The sequence below is a fragment of the Empidonax traillii genome, unplaced genomic scaffold (assembly GCF_003031625.1).
Source record: "Empidonax traillii isolate 1590-97213 ecotype Southwest subspecies unplaced genomic scaffold, ASM303162v1 scaffold554:size495636, whole genome shotgun sequence".
NCBI lineage: Eukaryota > Metazoa > Chordata > Aves > Passeriformes > Tyrannidae > Empidonax > Empidonax traillii.
This window is the reverse complement of record NW_020955747.1, coordinates 351,387-367,113: the sequence shown is the minus strand read 5'-3', so window position 1 is coordinate 367,113 and position 15,727 is coordinate 351,387. Positions and strand designations below refer to the sequence as shown.

The 15,727-nt window shown below is 44.4% G+C and overlaps 1 protein-coding gene across 2 annotated transcripts; it reads left to right on the top strand.

Annotated features, from left to right (window-relative positions):
* The first annotated feature begins 53 nt into the window (after nt 1-53).
* On the top strand, nt 54-15,196 carry PPP1R7 (protein phosphatase 1 regulatory subunit 7). Of its 2 annotated transcripts, XM_027897661.1 has the most exons (11): nt 54-135; nt 832-909; nt 1,079-1,201; nt 4,787-4,842; nt 5,764-5,829; nt 6,558-6,688; nt 7,560-7,722; nt 10,862-10,978; nt 12,225-12,329; nt 12,492-12,578; nt 14,805-15,196. In XM_027897661.1, exons 2-11 carry the CDS (start codon nt 867-869, stop codon nt 14,979-14,981), a joined length of 1,068 nt encoding a protein of 355 aa, XP_027753462.1. In that variant the 5' UTR covers nt 54-135; nt 832-866; the 3' UTR covers nt 14,982-15,196. The 2 variants fall into 2 exon arrangements, with proteins under 2 accessions (XP_027753462.1, XP_027753463.1); XM_027897662.1 differs by lacking the exon at nt 832-909 and having other exon boundaries at nt 64-135.
* The last annotated feature ends 531 nt before the right edge of the window (nt 15,197-15,727 follow it).

Sequence of the window (15,727 nt, the reverse complement as noted above, 5' to 3'; positions counted from 1 at the left end):
ATTGGCTGCGTGGCGGCGCCAGCGGCGGGCTCTGATTGGCTGGGCGGGAGGCGGGGGCGGTTTCCGGAAGCGGCGGCGGGAGGAGGAGCGCGATGGCGGCGGAGAGCGGAGCGGGCCCGCAGGAGATGATGGAGGGTGAGAGCCCGCGGGGCCACCGCGGCTGCCGCGGGGGCTGGGGCTGCGCGGTGCGGCGCGGCTGGCTGCTCGGGCGCCGCCGCCCGGCGGAAGGGCTGCCAGCTGCGCGCCGGGGCACTTTTGGCCCCCCCGCGGCCGGGCAGCCCCCGGGTGCCCACCCCGAGAGCCGCTACCCGCGGGGCCGGGCCCTGGCGGGCCGCCGGGCACGGGGGGGCGGTCTGTGTCACCGGGGCATGGCGTGGTGCTTCCCCCGACCCCCCCCCGTGGGGTTCCGTGCGCCAGAGGGAGAAGGAGAAGGGTTGTGGAGGTGACCGTGCCGTAAGAAATAAAGATAATAAGAAAGAGACCAACCTTCTGACTGGCACTGGTTTTCCTGAGTCCCCCGGTGAAAGGAGAGCAAATACTGAGAGGGGGACGAGGAGGAGCGAGTAGCTTCAGGTCCCAGGCCCAGGGTGGCCACCGGAGCTGTGGCTCTGTAAATATGAAGCGATCTGTCAGGTTGTTGTGGGGAGACTGTTGCCTTTATCGGCAGGGATTTTTTTATTGATGCCTTCACTTCTTCGTGTCATTGGTACTATTGTACATGATACTGATTTTTTTTTCCTAAAAGCTTTTAAAATGTAATAGTTCTAATTCCATCTCCGTAATCTTTGGAATTGCACTTCATTGATCTAAGAAATTTCCTTTTTCCTCCAGTCTTCTTCCCAGATTGTTGGTTTTAGGAAGATGTGATGGGAGGAAAAAGTGCATCCAAAATCAAAGTAGAAACAAGGGGTAAGAGGCCTTTTATTTAAGACTAAACCTTTCATTTAGTTAACTTAGGATTTCTACTAACTGCATAGTGGTATCTGTGAACCCTGGTTATTATTTCTGCCTGCTGCTCCTCCCCCCCTTGCCCCACTGCTGGAAGTAGCCTAATTGTGCCGCTCTGTGTCTCGTGCAGTGGACAAGCGGATCGAGTCGGAGGAGTCTGGGGACGAGGAAGGGAGGAAGCAGGCGGTTCGCCTGGTGGCAGACCTGAGCCAGCAGAGCCTGAGGGATGAGCAGAACGGCGAGAACTCTGCAGGTACCGTGCCGGCCCCGGCGTCCCCTCGGTGCAGCAGCCCGGTGCTCCTCCTGGCTGTGTCAGTGCTGGTTATCAGCGCGAATCTGCCCCAGAGCAGCCTTTAAATTTGAATAAATGGTACTGTTATCACGGCTAGAATAAAGTTGCATGCTTTTTATAGAAGCATTTTTGATTTATTAGTATTATTTTTATTTTTATATTTATTTATCCATCCATCCGTGTTTCTCTTCTAAAAATGTTCAATATCAAAACGCAAAACATCTTTATGCCTACTTTGTTTGGGGTGGAAATGTAGAAAATGAATTGGGAAATGTGCTGGAAATGTTCACTGGAAATAATCCCAGGCAGCTTTTCATAACTCTGCTGTAGTTTATGAGGTCTTTTACCTAAAGAGTTGCCCGGTTCCTCTGGAAGGCAGTGAAGACTATTTCTAGGTGGATTGAAGGGAGCTGACAATTTTATTTTTTTTTAATTTAAATATTAATTTAAAGATTCTGAGACATACCAAAATTATTACTTTGAGTCCTCTCAGATTTAATCTTTTGCTACTGTTGCTACTGTTTGTATTAGAACACAGGGTAGAAATACTGACAGACTTTTTTTAAGCCTGTGCATGTTTGCAGGTGGGTTTTCGGTGGATTGCACGGAATTTGTCAGAGCAGATCCGTGTCTGCAGCCCCTGTGTGGTGATATGATCCGGGCTTTTTGGTGCTAGCTGACAGTCTGAGGTGTAATAGCATCCTTTTGATAGAGATGTCCATCTGATTATTGTTGGTCTGGTACTGGAAGGGAAATAATGCAGCAAATTTTAATTCTTTTTGACTATACATCTTCTGCGGGTCCCTTCTCCTCTTAACCTTGCCCAGTGGGATTTGACAGAGTATTTTTCAAACTAGTAAATTGTTATTTAAATCTCATATCCTAACTAAATGCACTCCGTGTAGGTCTGATTCATTGCTGATAGTTTAAAAATCCTTTATATTAATTAGAAAATGCTGTGGTGATGCCTATGAAAGAGCACACTTTGCAAACTGTACACCCCAAGCACTGTATGATTCATACAAAAATGGAGATAAGACAGTGCTTACATGCCTGGAACCATGAGTGTTTACTCAGCTGGTGTGACTTAACTGTGTGCTTAGGGTTATATGGTGCACATTGTTCCCCTGGAAATTCTATTAAGCAAATACAGAAGTGACGTACTTTTATTCCAGTGAAAGCAAGAAAAACACATTCAGATTTAATTGCTGAATTACATTTGTGTACTATTTAATATAATGACTGTATTGCTACTCTTTCCAAACTGCTAGCATTAAAAAAACTTCTGCTAGGGCAGAAACCAAACAGAGGAATAATTTTTGAACACTTGAGATAGTTTTCACAGCCAGCTTTGAGTTTCTCAGCTGCAAGGGAAAATTAAAGAGTTTTCCACATTTTTTTTCACAGAAGATCATAAGTAGAAAGAGAGCTTGAGCAGCTGAAATTTCAAATTCATCATTTAACTAATTCTCTGAGGAATAGAGCCTCTGGTTAGAAAGCTTATAACCGAGCTATTTATAATATTCTTCGTGCATATGCAGATAAAAAGTGTAGTTAGGCTTTTTGTTGCTTTAAATGCTTGTGAGACCGTGAACTTACGTAACTCGGTAATGACTGTTCCTAGTGTGGAATTTGGGGTTCCTGAATGGTGGATTTTTTTCCTGACTCTGCAAAACCACGTGTCTTGCAGGCATAGGTTACACAAAAATTCACTTTTGGAACTGCGCTACCACAGGAATGGGATTTTTTCCCCCCCTTGAGAAACGTGCTCTGTTGGAAGTGTGGAATAAAGCAGTTTGCAAGGGAAGTTGCAGTCCTGGCTGTAATGTCAGTTTAGAGGGTTTTATATCCAGTCAGTTCATAAATAAAGTGACTTTAAATTTGCTATAACTCTTCTTCTCTTCCTCTCCTCTTCCTCTTCATGTACTTTAACATTTTCATATCAATACTGACTGACAGCTGATATCAGATGCACATCTCACTCAGGCTACTAAATGGAGCACTTTATACACAGTACACAAACTTCATGAGGGTTGCCTCTGTTACATAACTGCAGTGCCTGCATGTTCCGTTTCAATTGTTTTTATTTATTTATTTGTTTAATTGTTTTTATTTCAGTGAGTTTGATACGTGTCCTGTGTGATTTGGTTTTGCATGCTTGGATTTGAGTGCTGCTTTCCCACGCCGGCTCCACCACGACTGGTCTCTCAAAGCCACACGGCAAAAAAATTAGGAGGAGCTGCCCCTTTGACAGATCCCAGAGCAGAGTGTTTAACACATTGCCTAAATAAATGTGTACAAATGAAAATGTTCAAGCCTGCCAGCCAAACAAGGTCAAGGAGGAGCAGCCTTGGTAGCAGGAGGGTAGGGTATCCCATTCCCTTGCTGAAGTGTATTGCTTTGATCTGGAATGAAAATAAAGAAATGCAAGCGTTGCCCATGGCTGAATTGCTGACAGGCAGACATACCTGTGTCAGTTTTGGTGGCATTTCTATCCTGTGTTCTATGTCCCCAAGCCTCCCAGCTCATTTTGGATCCCCAAAATAAAATCTATGTTCCCTACTAATTTAGACTGAAACAAAAAAAAAATTAAAAAAAAAAATTAGAAGATGAGGATTGCTTTTCAGTCTTGACTTTTGTCAGTCAGTTCACTGAGTGTCTCTTTCCTGTTTGAATGCCCAGGCAAGAGCAGCAGCCCAAATACAGGAAGGTCAGTGATGATCTGTAGACTGTCAAACCCTTGTAGTTTGATGACAACATTAAAAATTGTGATGCTTGCACTGTTTGTCCTTACACTGCTACTTAGAAGACCAAGCATCAGAAGGATGTTAAATAGAGGAACACTTGGCATTTACGAGGATGCTGTTATCGTGCTGGACTGTGAAAATAGTCTCTACTACTTGGTTAGTGGAATGAGCTTGCATACAGTAATGCAAGAGTCAATACAAAGCCTTTGGGCTTCGTGACTGTAATTAAAGTTGCTTGGTTTTTTGGTAGTAGTTAAACACATGAAGTAAAAAAGCTTCCATGTTGTGTGTCAGTTTTGCAAAGCTGACTCAGGCTTTAGGTTTTTTTTGGAAATTTATGCAACTGGCACACCTTCTTCAATAACTGGGAATCTGCATGAATTATTCAGCATGAAATTCTCCAGTAAACTTCCCTCCTTCTTGTGCTGTGGTAGAAGCACAGCAAATGCTGGGCTGCCTTCCAGAGCTGTAAAGGCATTTCCCAAGAAAATGCATTCAGTGTGATACACGATGTTGTCTGGCATAGCAGTGGGTTCAACCAAACAAAGAAAGGGAGATCCGTCCAAAAATGTGCACAACAGTGACATAAACTGGCAGTGCTAATAAAAAAAAAAAAAAAAAAGCTGAAGGATGGGATTGTTGAGGTGCTTGGTCATTCCTGGTCATTCCTGGTGCTCTCACTAGGCAGTTTAGATTCCTTTTTGGCAGTGTTTTATTGTGTTGTCAGAGGAGCACAGACACCTTTCCTGCCTTTAGCCATCAGGTATAGAGGTTCATAATGTATTTGCTTCTTGTGCAGGAGAAGCAGAGACACCAGTGGACATGGAGACCATTAGCCTGGACCCAGAAGCTGAGGTAAAGGCAGATTTTTGTCCTTTTGGGCTTTATACAGCAGGAAGCAAAGGTAGGCAAAGGCAAGTATTGAAACCTGGTTAAAAGATCTAATTCTTCTGAAGGTGCTGGCTACTATAATCCTCCACAGAATTGATTCAGTGCCTTTAGACTAGAAATAGAGGTGTTCTATTCTTGATCAGTAGCTGAAACATTTTCTTAGGACTTCAGAATTTTAAATTAAGCACAGAGGCACTGAAAGTGAAGCTGTGCTGCAGGAGGTATTGATGGGCTATGAGCTTCTGTGAGAATACCTTAATGAGCTGTTTGCTGCTGTGAGCCCTGTGATTTGGAATAGGCACAGTGACTTATCCAGCCTAATGCCTGGTGAGCCTGTGAGCTGGAGAGTTTTTGAGCTTGGGTGGGGAAGTACTCTGCTTCTCTTTGACCTGCAAAACTGGAGCATCTGGGGCTGAACAGCACAGATGGGAAGGGCATGAGCTGATTGCCAGTGCAGAGCTGATGTTCACAGAACCATTGGTTATTCAAACTGTCGGTGGTTCCTGCTCATCTGAGGCCTGGAACTGGAAATGGCAAAGTGTTCCAGTTAAGCCCTAGAAAAGCAGGGAAGAGAACTTTTTCATGGTAGACAGCGGAATTTTTCTGTCTCGATAAATTCTGAAGATTTCTAATTTTGGCAGAACAGTGCTCAGGCTCAGGAAAGGGCTGTTGCCTTTTTGCAGCTGACAAGCTGAGGACAGTGCTTCACCTGTGGTGGTAAAATCATGTGCCAAACCCAACCTCCAAAAGCTGTTTGAAGGGAAGTTTTAATGAGCTACACATTTCATAAGACTGTAATTTTCCTTACTTCAAAGGACTGTGTTGGGTCTTGGAAGACCAGGTTTGTTTTGAAATAACTGCCAGATCCCTCCATTTCTCTTTCAGGATGTTGACTTGAATCATTTCCGAATTGGGAAGATTGAAGGATTTGAGGTGCTCAAGAAAGTGAAGGTAAATAGGGAACAGAGTCCCTATTCACTCAAAAAAGTGAAGGTAACTAGGGAAGAGAAGTCCTAGGGAATAGAGAATGCTTCTTGGAACTGGGCATTTTGTAGATCTAACCTATAAGAGGACAGATATAGAGTCTCTTTTTGGCTGAAGTCTTAGTGAGTTCACTTTAGCTGAAGGAGGTAGAGTTTGCCCATTTGTCAAGTAGTAATAAAATTCCTCAGATTTTGTGAGTTGCTTTTGGAAGTGGATGAGAGCAAATGCATCAGGGCACATCCTAAGAGAGACATCCTGGACTTGTACAGCAGGCTGAACATAGAATAACATGGGTGGGAAGGTACCTCTGGAGGTCTCTGGTAAAGCCCTGCTCAAAGCAGGCCCAGTTAAAGCATGTTGCCTAGGACCTTCTCCAAGCTCTTGAGTATTTCCTAAGACAGAGATTATGTAGCCTCCCTGGGCTGCTGTTTGTGTCTGACCATCGTATTTGAAAGATTTCCTTTTGTAGAGCTGGAGTAAATCAGGAAATAATTGTATTTTAAAAAAACCCCAAACAAGCAACCAAAAAAAAAAAACCAAAACCAACCAAAACCCAACAAACCAACAACAACCAGCAAAACCTAATCAGGAACCTCCCCTACACACATACCTTATTGTCTGTAAGCCAAAAGACATTACGTGCTGTCCTTATATCCATTTTCCTGTTTCTTTTTAAACTTTTCCCCACCAATTAGACCCTGTGTCTCCGTCAGAATTTGATTAAGCACATTGAGAACCTGGAGCAATTGCAGACCTTGCGGGAGCTGGATCTCTATGACAATCAAATCCGGAAGATTGAGAACTTGGAGACTCTGGTGGAACTTGAGTGAGTCCAGTGGAATCACTAGGATTAGGCTGGGGGTGGTTTTTGACTGCATTACTCAGGCTGGACTTTTTCCAGTGTTTATCACACAGGCCCTTTCTCAGAATTCATTTGGGTGCTCTGTGAAGGATGATGTCTATTCTCTATTGATATTTAACCTGTGCAGTAAACTAGTTTCATTATCCTGAAGCTCCCCAGGGACAGGCAGCTGGAAATGAAACCTGTGCTGTGTAAGGCAGTGAGAATGACAGGTGGTTGCAGCTTCCATGCAAGTGTGGGAGTGCTCAGGCACCCCTTGCTCTTGGCAGCGAGAGCTCTGTGTAACAGGTTTTCATTCCTGCAAAAATGACAAGAGGTTTCAGGTAAGGTTATGATTTTTTTTTTTTTTTTGGAGGGTGTTAGGGAAGGAGTAAGGGCCCTTCACAGTTTCTGGCACTTGTCTGGGATCACCCTGGAGATACATTACAAAACTGTTCCCACTGGGGCACGACTGACCTACTTCTCGTGGTCACAACTGCTTCCTGCCTGTGGGAGGCGTTGACATGGTCCTGTCAGAGGCAGATCTTGTAGGCAAATACCTTTCCCAAGGAAAATGCAGATTGGCTTCCTCCCACAGTGGCTGGGCTAAATAATGGCTGGCTTCTGCATGTGTCAGATGATTTTTTATTTTTTCTGACACACTACAGAAGTATTTTGAAAGTTATATTTGTTGTATTTTCTGATAGAAAGAAATTACACTTGTGACTTCAGATTCAAGGCCTAGCAAAGGCTTGATCTCTGCAGATAGTGAGGTTCCCCACCGATTTACAAGTGCCTCTTTCAGAATAATGAATGCCTGGTGGACTGATGAGATCCTCGGTTTGTTTTACCTCAGGATCCTGGACATCTCCTTTAACGTTCTGCGACACATTGAAGGACTAGATCGGCTTACCCAGCTGAAAAAGCTCTTCCTTGTCAACAACAAAATCAGCAAAATTGAGAATCTGAGCAACTTGCAGATGCTACAGATGTTAGAGTTGGGATCAAATCGAATTCGGGTAGGCTTGCTCTACAAGATGTTAGCTGGAGAGTTCTGAGCTCTTTGGCTTGGGATTAGCATTTTCTGAAAGTGCACTTCGTTGACTTTGACTTGCAGTTTTGTTGGTTTTTATTGTTCTAGTCATTCCCTGTGCTTATTGCTGTGTGTGCTGTGGATCCTTTCCTTATGCATTAGTGCTTCGCTACTAAATCACTATTTATGAATTTGTCTTTAATGAACTTGTGTATCCCCTGTGTGCTTCCTTTTTCAGGTCATAGTTTCCTTCTGCTAGAGAGCCAAGCCTATCAAAACTAGCAGTTGTTTTCTCTTACCTTTTCAGAGACTGGTGCTGTGTCGATGAAATTGTTGAATGCAAACTTGAGTTTGATTTGTTTGTGTAGTTGACAGCCTGCTGTGGCAGTCAGTCTCGCTCAGGAAGATTTTCTGGAGGCTTTGCTCTGAAATGCCTCAAAAACCTGGTGCTGCACTTCTGATTGCTTTTGGGTTTTATTGTTCAGTTTGTGACTTTTTCAGTTTAGATGACTGAAAGTCTGTGCCACTTACAGAGAAGCAGTTCTGAGTAGTCTCTCCTGTCCCTAAGGGATGATTCTCTGTATTTGCCCAGTTTGTAAGAGAACTGGTTAGACAGGTGACACAAAACACTTGCAACATGCAAAGTAAACTTGTGGGCTTTTTTTTTTTTTTTTCTTATTGAAGCTTTTTCAATTACATACTCTTTAGAAGATACTCATAACAGATGAGTGCATTTCAATCAGTGTGGCCTAAGCTGGTGCTCCCCATTTACAGTCTCTGAGAAATTGGTGTGCTGAAAGAACAAATTTGGACAAGATCTGTATTTCCTCTTTATTTCAGGACTTGTGGAAGCACATTTTGTAGAAAAGAAGGAAACTTCAGCTACTAGAAACAGCTTTTTAGGGCAGAAATGTGTGCTGCTTTTTTGAAGTGGAAGAATTTCGGTTTGCTCCTAAAGCTAAACCGGACTGAATTTTTTTCCAACCAAAGAAACTTCTGCTTTGGAAATGAAATTATTTAGGGGAATAAATCTGCCAGATCAGATGAGGGATTAGGAGTCTTAGAGTTGCATAGGTTGGGGGAACAGGAGTTATAGAGAAAAGCACTTTGATTTTTCAGAAACAGAACAGGCTAAGCATACTGATCCTTATATTTCAAAAGCTGGGTTATGTAAAAGTGTACTGTATTCCATATCTAAGCATCATTATCTTCTGGGAAAAAAAAAAAAAGAAATCCAGCTAAATTTCTGAATTGGTACTTAGGTGGTGCACTGCCAATAATGTCAAGCCAAGGAATATATTTTAAACAATGAGGTTATATATTTTGTGTGTGTATTCTCAGTGTTGAGCCTGAGCACATTAACAGAGCAACTGAACCCTCCCCCCCCCCGAAATTGTCACTGTATGAGTAACAGAAACTTCTTAAATTACTTTATTTTTAGTGTGTTTTTTTTTTGTTTTTATCTGTTAATTCTATTCTGACTTCTTCAGACAACAGTGCTCTGTGCTTCTAATTGCTTTACTGGAGTGACTAACCTATGCCCAAGCTTGGCATGAAGAAATCTCATGTTATTGGAGGGCACCTGAGAACTCTTGTCCTAGTTTTCTGTTGCTGGGGTGGCTTGGCTGGATGTTTTAGGGGTGGCCGTATCCTTAACTTTTTTAGGATACAAGCCTGGGGACTGTTCAGCAGCGCTTTTGGCTCTGAGGTGCCCGATTGACTCCTTCCCTGTGCACCAAAGCTCTGCAGTAAGGCTGTTTTGCTCTGCTGGACACTCAGACCTCTTGGTGTGCACTCACCCTGCAGTCCCTCATGACTTAGCACTTGTTGTTCTGTTCCTTTTTGAATGAGTGGTGGGGAGAAGAAATTTAAGCTTGAGCTGACACGTTTAATGCTTTTTTCTCAAAGTTGGACTGAGGAAACTATAATGCAAGCACTTCTTTATTTGTTCTTTAGGGTTTTGTCCCCTCATGTCCATCTGTCCCATTCTTCTCCCTATCTTCTTCAGTGTTTCCTCCTCAGGGCTAGGGGAGCTGCCGATGAGCAGCAAATCTGTCATTTTTCTTGCAAGGTCATAACAGGGGTAAGTCCATAGGCTAGAAGGAGGGCGAATCCAAATTTGAGCTGCTTAACACCTTCTGTTCAGTCTTTTGGCAGTTGTGGGATGGAGGTTGAAAAGCTTCTTTCCTTTCCAGAGTGTCTCTGTAAGTTCACAGTGTGTGTGTTTGTGTCCATCTTCCTCTTCTTTCTGTTATACACGCACAGGTAAATGTGCACCCATGCACAAACACACAGTAATCCCAGTGGTGCTAGGACTCAGTGGCTTGGCTCTCCAGCACTACTGATCTGAAACTCTGCCAGGCAGGAAGAATGTGGGAAAGCTGAGATGTCACAACCTGCTTGAGCACAGAGGCATAGCTCCGGGTGTGTCCGTGTTCATACTATTGTTCTTCTCTGAGCTGAAGTCTGATTTTAAAATTCTTACCTCTTTTAACAGTATCCTGGTCTTCTAATTAAGAGGTTTTCCAATGAGAAAAAAAGTGGTTTCTTTCCTTTTGTTTTCAGGAGCCTTTTATAATCCCACCCTTTTCCCATTTTTTTTCCTTGTTTTCACTCTTCTGTTCATGCTTTCTCCCTTCCTCTGTAAATGAATAATATGACTCTCCCTGATGCCTCACAGAGATCCTCATCTTCTCCCACTGAAGGCTGAGCTCAGGAGTTAAACTGGTACAGTGTATATGTTCTCCCAGTAGCATGTGTATTTAAAACATGTACACCACTTAAACTGGTATATGTGTGTTCTGCCAGTAGCATGACTTTATAGCCCAGTAGTTACATCTATTAACACCTAAACCTGTGAGACAGTTAACCTTGCTTATGGCAGAGAAGCTGAACAACTTGCCTCTGTGTTATGCAGTCACTGATTCTCAGGGCTAACTTTGCAAACTGCGTTTTCTCCTCCCAGGTTCTCTTTCTGCTCACTAGTGACACATTTTTCTTGCTTCACAAATCTTCTGCCCTGGATGCCCCCCATGGCTATAACATGGTTATAAAATGGCAGCCACATCTACCAAGTGGAGTTTTGCCTCACAGCAGTAACACAATCTCCTCTGGTCATTCTGCAGGCAATTGAAAACATTGACACCTTGGCTAATCTTGACAGTCTGTTCCTCGGAAAGAATAAAATCACCAAGCTCCAGAATTTGGATGCACTGACAAACCTGACTGTGCTCAGCATACAGGTATTGGTTGTATTCTGAACAGCCTTTGTGCCTCAAAACATTCTGTGATTTATAATCAGCTCTTCTGAATCACAGAATAGTTTGGGTTGGAAGTGACCTTCCAACCCAAATCTAGTTCCAATCTCTTGCTGTGGGCAGGGACACCTTCCACTATCCCAGGTTGCTCCAAGTCCCGTCCAGCCTGGCCTTGGACACTTCCAGGGATGGGGCAGCCACAGCTTCTCTGGGCAACCTGTGCCAGGGCCTCACCACCCTCACAGGGAAGAATTCCTTTCTGATATGTAATTAAACCTGCCCTCCTTCAGCTTAAGGCCATTCCCCCTTGTTCTATATGAAAAATCCCTCTCCAGCCTTCTTGTAAGCCCTCCAGCAGGAGTCTGCAGTGTTGGAGTTGAACTCCTGTACTGGAAGGGAGGGTGATATTCTCCTGTGTTGTCTTTTCTCATCCTTTCATGCTACTTGAGATTGACAGCCACCGATAAAATGATAAATGTTTGATTTTTGTGGAAGGAAGAACAGGAAATCAATGTTATCCTGCATTTTGTTCCTGAAATACTGTTTCCTAATGTGTTACAGTAACATCTGATGCATTACCCCAGGGAAGTAAGTCCTTATAATGGCAGTGGCTCAGTGTTACTGCCTTCTTCCTGAAGAGCCAAGAGCCTGGACTAAATGAAATCTATCCTTAATGAGCTTTTGGAAAGCTCATTAAAAAGGTGGAATAAAAGATACTCAGCTAGTTGCTTTCAGAGAATCCCCTTCTCGTCAGTATGACAATGCTGGCACATTCTAACATCTCTTACAGCTGCTGGCAGGACAGACGTGCTGGCTCTGTGTGGTAGCACCGGTATTGCACCGTTTTTCCGTAGGAGGTACAGCAGAGTGCAGTGGGATTGAGGTGGTGTAACCTCTCCACTGACCATCCCGTTAAAAAGACCTACAAAATGAACGCTGTTCATGCATAGGCCTGTTGCTTGTAAAGACACCAAGTGGAAAGCTTTCAGGCTGCACGTTTTGATGGGAAGGTCAGAGTCTGATTCTTCTAAACTTGAAGACTGTGACTCCCATGGTACCTCCTCATGCATCAGTGGTGCAGAGATCAAACAGCTGAGCTCACGAGGTCAGTGTGGGCCCAAGCAGACTATTTCCCCTTCCCAGCCATACTTTGGAGAAATGTTTTTTTCCTAGTGACTCACTTCGGTTTGAATTTATTTGGAGTGGTACTAAACAGCTGCTACACTTCCAGAATAACCGTCTGACCAAGATTGAGGGGCTGCAGAGCTTGGTGAATTTGCGGGAGTTGTACCTCAGCCACAACGGCATCGAAGTCATCGAGGGACTGGAGAACAATGTAAGCAGGCTCTTGCTGACTGTGCAGCACAATTGTTGCCCTAAGCTGCTCCTGTTAATGGCTTCTCTGGAAGTTTTTGTTCAACTCGGGGCCTAAAAAAAAGTGGGACAGAGAAGATGAAAAGAAATCTGGTCTAATATTTTTCATGTTTGCTTTGTCTAGAACAAACTCACAATGCTGGACATTGCATCCAACAGAATCAAGAAGATTGAGAATATCAGCCACCTAACAGAGCTGCAGGAGTTCTGGGTAAGCATAGGCCAGAGGCTATTCCCTAAAATGTCTGTACAGCAGTGAAACCCTTCTGATGGGCAGCATGTGTGTATGTGTGTCTTGGAGTGAACTCCTCTAGATCTGGTGATCAGCTTTAAGATCTTGACAGTCTGCATGGATAAAGTGTCTGGTGGTTTTCCCTAAGGAAAGAGAAGAGCTTAAAAATTCTTTGTAGAGCTTTGCTGAGTGGTAGGAAGCCTCTGTCTGCCTAGGAAATAGGTCCTGCCTTCACACTCAGGGTGGTTATGAAACAGTCCCACGTGTCCTATTTCTGCAGCTCATCTTTTTCTAAGTGAGCATGACAGAGTAATGGGGAAGCACAGTGCCTGTTCAGAGCAGAGCTGGTATTTTTAGGGCATTATAAATATGAACAAAATTAAACCACCTTCTGGTTTACTTCCATTCCTATGAGGTAGATAACAGCTTAGGGTTGCTTCTGTTTCTTTCTGGCACCTTGAATCGCTAAGCCCTTTGTCATTCCTGAGTCAGCTCAGGAAACTCAGAGACACCCCCTCCTGAAGCATGAGCACCCTGCCATGTTTGGGAGCTGTGTACAAATCTGCTCAGGTGAAAAAACAGGGAAGAAGCAGCAAATGTTCATGAGCTGGCACGGGCTTTAGCTCTTGGAAGAGTTCCTGCATTCAAGGCTGAGAATCAGAGTTGTGCATCATAGTGTCTGTTGTTTGGAGTTCGGTTATTTAAACTCTTGAGTAGAGGCTGAGAGAAAAGGATTGCAAAGCAGCTTCAAATTAAACCCTGCTAGAGCCTGTAGTGCCCGCCCCATGGGTCATTTTCCTAGTCTTGCAGTGTGGCTTAGGAGACAGCTGGTAGTGTTACCTGTCCACGCCTGTTCCATAAGGAGCCCTTTAAGTAACAGGAGCTGAGAAACCTGTGACACCTTTTGGGCAGTAAAAGTGAGGCAGTTCAGTGTAGCTGGTGTGGGGCCTGTCCTGATCCTGTGCAATTTCCTCCAGTCTTCCTCTTTGCTGCTGCTCTGTTTACAGGAGGTGTCAGCATTGCACTGCTGGTTGCACTTGTACTGAAAGGCCACATCTGAACCTCATTGGACTGCTTTGCAAAAACACCAGTGTGTTTGGAGTCCTTTGACAGAACGTGCCCTGGCCAAGATCTGTTAGCTGAGCCTGAAAAATGCCCTCCTGTCTTTGTTCCACTTCTAAGTTAAAAAAACAGAGTTGTGTGACAAGGAGCAGGGCAGAATTTTCTTCAGTGCAAGCAAGTGGTATATCAATCCCATTTTATATTTTCACTGACTGCACAGTTAAAGTCACAAAAAAATGTCCTTTAACACCTTAAGGAAGCAGAATTTAAAATCCTAGACACTGTGGGAGTCTTCTAGCAGTTTCCCAATACCACATCCCCAGTGGAGGGACTGAGACATCTCAAGGTTGAGTGACTGGGCTGAAGTGACATTGTGATGAGCTTTAGCAGAATGAGACACTCCACTGAGATTTTTTTATATTTTATGTGAAGGTGGCATTGCTGTGGTGACTCCTGTATCTAAAAGCAAAGGGTGCTTGTGTCTCAGGGTTGGACACGTGGCATGTGGCCACCTTGCAGCTTTGCTTCCTTGTTGGGCAGCTGAAGCACTCATCCCTTTGTGTGGGAATCCCTTTGCTGTGCCAGCAATGAGACAGGCAGAGAACCCAAATTAGAGAGCATGGCATTTTCTCTGGAGTGCAGAAGCAGTTTTTGTGGGGAAGTGATGTAGAGGAGACAGGAAAATGTTGCTTTTCTTGTCAGTTTGGGACCTTTTTTTTAATGTTTCCTGGGAAGCTATGAAAGTAAAGATATATAGATGTCCCAGTGGAAATAAATATTGATATAAATATTTCCAGCCCATAAATGCATGAGTGGGAGATGGTATAGAGACTGGCCTGGTGCCTTGCAGTGTCTTTCCCAGCGTAGTGGTTGGACTGGATGCGCCGTCTGAAGGGCAGAGCAGCCACCAGGATAGTGTGGGTGAGGAGGGAGTAGTGGCGAGGCCAGGGGTGTGAGTCAGGAAAGCCCATCTCAGAGGTTCCAGGGGGAGAAGGATCTTGTAGGCAGGGTCTTCTTTGATGCATGTGACGCCTGTGCAGAGATGCTGCCCTGGGAGCAGCCGATCCTGGGCAGCGCTGGGTTCCTGCGGCCAGGCCTGGCGTGGGGGTACAGTGGGTGAGTGTGCCTGTGTGTGCCCTGCAGATGAACGACAATCTCGTAGAGAGCTGGAGTGACCTGGACGAGCTGAAAGGGGCCAAGAACTTGGAGACTGTATACCTGGAACGAAACCCTCTGCAGAAGGATCCCCAGTACCGACGCAAAATCATGCTGGCCCTCCCGACTGTCCGGCAGATCGATGCCACATTCGTTCGATTCTGAGCCTCCTGCTGCCCTCTCTCCTTTGCCCTCCTCTGAGAAATGTCCCAGCAGGGTTTTTTATCCACTCACCACTCCCCAGGTCTTCAGTACACTGACACTCATGGGGCAAATAGTCAATTAAAAGCACTGAAACCGGATCTAGTGTACAATGCACTCATTGTTTTTGAAATGTTGTTGTTATTATTATTATTATTATTAAATCTTAACACAAGAGCCTTCAGTGTGCCTGTGTTTGTTATTTCATGGGGGAGGTTTTGCCAGAAAGTGTTTGCAACAGACTGAAGCCACGTGGAGCTGCTTGCTAACTGTGTTGACTCTGTGACAGGCCTTCATGTTAGGAATGTCCTCGCAAACACCACGTCAAGGCTCAACGGTGATCTGTAGAAAGGTGAGAAAAGATCTGATGGAGATGCCCACCCAGGTTAGTTACCACGTGTGAGTATCTGCTGGTAGAACGTGGGGCTGGGGGGGGAGTAGACTTTTTGTAGTAATTTTATTTTTTAAGCACAGGTACAAGCTCATCAGAAGGTTGGGGACAAACTGATACTAATATATTAATGGTGAGCAAGGTAAGGGTTTGTTAGGACTTTAATGGACAGTGTTTGCCATCAGAAAACATGAATTATGTCCTGCTTTCCTGCTTCCACTGAACATGGTGATGTGGCATTGCTGTCCCTCTGAACCTCTCTTTGATCTGGGCAATTAACTGCATCCCCCCAGCAAATGGAAAACCTCCCAGGGGAGTG

Excerpts from the sequence above, each read along its gene's own strand:
- PPP1R7 (XM_027897661.1), top strand. The coding sequence starts at position 867 with ATGGGAGGAAAAAGTGCATCCAAAATCAAAGTAGAAACAAGGG. Across the intron at positions 7,723-10,861 it reads TGGGATCAAATCGAATTCGG|GCAATTGAAAACATTGACAC; the intron begins GTAGGCTTGCTC and ends GTCATTCTGCAG. Across the intron at positions 10,979-12,224 it reads TGACTGTGCTCAGCATACAG|AATAACCGTCTGACCAAGAT; the intron begins GTATTGGTTGTA and ends CTACACTTCCAG.